At 35.9% G+C, this 3,370-nt stretch overlaps 1 protein-coding gene across 1 annotated transcript; it reads right to left on the bottom strand.

The window, feature by feature from the left end:
• Positions 1-324: 324 nt before the first annotated feature.
• On the bottom strand, positions 325-1,827 carry LOC108904026. Its single transcript, XM_018706794.1, has one exon. It carries the CDS (start codon positions 1,825-1,827, stop codon positions 325-327), a length of 1,503 nt encoding a protein of 500 aa, XP_018562310.1.
• Positions 1,828-3,370: the final 1,543 nt, after the last annotated feature.

The raw sequence follows: 3,370 nt of genomic DNA, 5'->3' as shown, positions 1-3,370 counted from the left end.
TTGGAATTAGATACAGCCAGTCTACGTGGTCTATGGACAAATACGAATACTTGCTTGTTTTTTGCTTTATTGAACATTGCAGTTAGAAGAAGTTTTTTGCACATCCTACATATATATTTTTAATTGGTTACATAGTTAAGACAAAACGAGTGTAAGTCGCTCCTGCGACTTGTTCTTTCTAGCTGAGTGCGTTCTTTCTCAATTTCGCGCTGCTCTGACTGACTCAGAAGCGCAATCATATTTGTGTCGGTCTAAAACAGATGCAGTTATTCGCAGTTATTTGTTGTTATAGCAATTGACATTTTTAAAAGCACTTAACAGTGGTTAAAAATTTAATTTATGTACCACGACTTCGATCAGGAACACGACCAACGAGATGCAACTACTCACTAGGAGAAATTTGAAAATGGGTTTGAGGTTCTTAAACTTTATGCTTGAATCGGTGTCGCCCTTACTAAGAGCCGATATTTTGGGTTTAAATATATCCCTTCTCCATTTCAGTATAATTCCGGCCTCGAATATGCGATTTATGATCAAATTAAATTGAGTGTAGAACGGGAAACCCTTCCTTAAGACTATACCAACTGGAGTACCGATCTTGTTGTACCTTATGCAATGCATGGAACGGCTATGCGATGCAAGAAAGTAATCCTTATGGAGGTTGTCCGTATAAAAAGATGTGGCTTCCGATGTGGCGACAATTTCAAAACACCACGACATATTGCGGCAATTCCTCCATCTCTTCCTTATCAGTTCGCTGGGGACTATGCTAGTAATGCTGTTATCGTGCAGAATCCACTTGGCGTCGTCGGGCATGAAGTAGGTTTTAAGATCGTAGTCGTAGATGTCTTTCAAGGTGTTATATTTTTGTACGTATTTGGGAGCTGAAATGATGCTGGTGAGGTATCCAGAGTAATACAGAGTTAGATAAAATCCAAATATTGTTAATAGACTTATGAAATAGCGGGTACCTGTACCTCTTGGTAGCGCATGTACTGTCATTCCTAGAAACACTCGAAAGCTAGTCAGCAACGTGTTACCAATATTTCTGTAAGTTCCAAATTCATGCTGGTTATGTCTACCTGATAGATAAATGCAAGTAGCGACTAAAAAATATACTGCAACTACCGCAATCCATACCTCTATACGAAAAATATTGCTAATGTTTCGAATCCCCACCATTACAGGTGTGTTGGATACGCACCACTCCTGGAAAACTTCTATGTGGGAATCCGTGATGTCGAAGTATTTTATCCTCTCCGCTGTTTTCGAGTAACCACCTATCAAAATGTCTACGGTGTTTCTCAGTAATAGTTCAAAGCTTCCCTCCGTCGTGCCGTTCTCGTAAATTTTCCCCCAGAGAATGCCGGTTGTGTTGTAAAACACGGTTAGGTTTAACTTATTTGCTATTATATTAAGTATATTCATGTCGAATCCTTGGCTGAGTTCGTAGTTCGATGGCTGCAAACCCATCTTCGCATTTAAAACTAAAGGAGGCCAGTCTACGTAGTGCACCTTGAGGGTGCAATTGTTGCTGCATTCCTCTAGGGGAGGTCCAGACCAAGGCGTCTTGCCGTGATACGTACCTAAGCGGCAATGGCCTAATGGTGATGTATTCAGACTATGTCTTGGTGTCTTGAAGGGGTTCCTCGAGTATATTTGATACTGATCATTTGCTACAGGCATCAAAACCGCTATTTTAACAATGCCTTTCCTCCACAGTACTTCACTCAGATTGAGCGCGACAGCGTGAGGTTTTTCGACAACTTCTACACAAACTATGAGAAATTCAGCACGAGGATTCCAGGATGGGAGACTGCTTAACATTTCAATTACATCGTTCAGCTCCGTTTGATTTTTAGTCTCAATAATATAGTTGCATTTACGTTCGTAAGTTTTGAAACCATAAGAAACTTCACCAACTGACAGTGCTACTACCGCTTGAAGTGTGTTACTTTTAAATAACCTGGGAATATCTCCTGCAGATGAAAACGATTTCTGTGCATTTGGTGATGCGAAAATCGTTATGTCAGTATTTTCTGTAAAGAAATAATCAGTTACTTCAACAATGCATCGTTTTAAAAATTCTCCGCGTGTTTCGTCGCATCGATTGGTAAAGTGAGTTTTAAAACCATATATTGATCTACAAATGATGAAAAACACCAGCAGCTTTGTCGTTGTCATTTTGAAGAGGTACTGTGAAGTATTTAAGACGCGTTTGAAAATAATAATCGAATTACGGTTGTTTGTTCCACAAGTACAACTTGATTGACGTTGGTGTAATAGTATTGTTTGTCTAAGGCATGTTATCCTAGTTATAATATTTAGCTTCATGATGATTATCAATATACACACACTATACATTTATTAAATTTTTACAAGGGCGGTTATGTTTTTGTTATATTAAAAAATAATAATAAATGTATACCCACTAATTATTTTTTACTACAAAAAATAAGGTGTTCTTAAAACAAATGTACAAGACCGAAGATCCACGCGTTTTTAAGTGTTGAAGTATACAAGCTGTTCCTGGAAGTGAGGTTTTCACTTGAACTGATATTCGTAGGCACAAATAGTTATTTTTAATTATTTATAATGATACTATAATTTCTTTGGTTTTAAAGGAATAATGTGGCCTATAACTCACTAGTGAGTTATAAGTCATAAGTCACTATAGTCTGTTTAGAAATGAAAGAGAGTAATAAAAGCTTATTATGTATGCAAATCGTAAATAAATGTAGTACTGGTGCTTATATTCAATATTTTTATATTATGTATTATCCGTGTAGATGAGGTGTACTTTTAAAAAAACTTTGTGCGATCGGACTGTACTAAATTGTAGCAGGTAGCTAAAATTTAATCCCCGACAATCCGTCTTTGTCTATGCCGCTTCAATTTCTCGGTCCATTTCTCTTATAAGTAAACAATATAAAAACAGCATTTCAAAACATGAGGCTACTTTAAGCATCATAACCGGGTTAAGAGGGTTTTTAGTAATTCAAATAAAATTATTCAATATTATTATCAAAATATTTATTTAAATTTAATGAATAGACTTTTATTCCACACAAAAATATATGTATTTTGAAAATTCAAATTATGGTGAGTAAATGTAGTGTTGTATAAATGTACAATAAAGAAAATAAAAAAGTAGGTATATTAAAATTCATCCTCTGAATATTCTGATGAATTATCTTCGTCTCCTAGATTGATAACGATAGGTTCCACAGTAACGTCAATTAAATTATCGAGTTCCCACATTTTCTCCTCTTCTTTTTGTACATGATGTATACATCTTTGCCAGTTATCTGCAGTTACTCGTTCCAAGGAATTTTTTAACAAAATTTTCACGTCACTTAATTTAAACGTC

The sequence above is a fragment of the Anoplophora glabripennis genome, unplaced genomic scaffold, assembly GCF_000390285.2.
Source record: "Anoplophora glabripennis isolate ALB-LARVAE unplaced genomic scaffold, Agla_2.0 scaffold1, whole genome shotgun sequence".
Classification (NCBI taxonomy): Eukaryota; Metazoa; Arthropoda; class Insecta; order Coleoptera; family Cerambycidae; genus Anoplophora; species Anoplophora glabripennis.
The sequence above is the reverse complement of the archived record's forward strand: the minus strand, read 5'-3'. Positions and strand labels throughout refer to the sequence as shown.

What these genes read in the sequence shown, in the direction of transcription:
- LOC108904026 (XM_018706794.1), bottom strand. Translation starts at nt 1,827, where the DNA reads ATGTTAAGCAGTCTCCCATCCTGGAATCCTCGTGCTGAATTTCTCATA.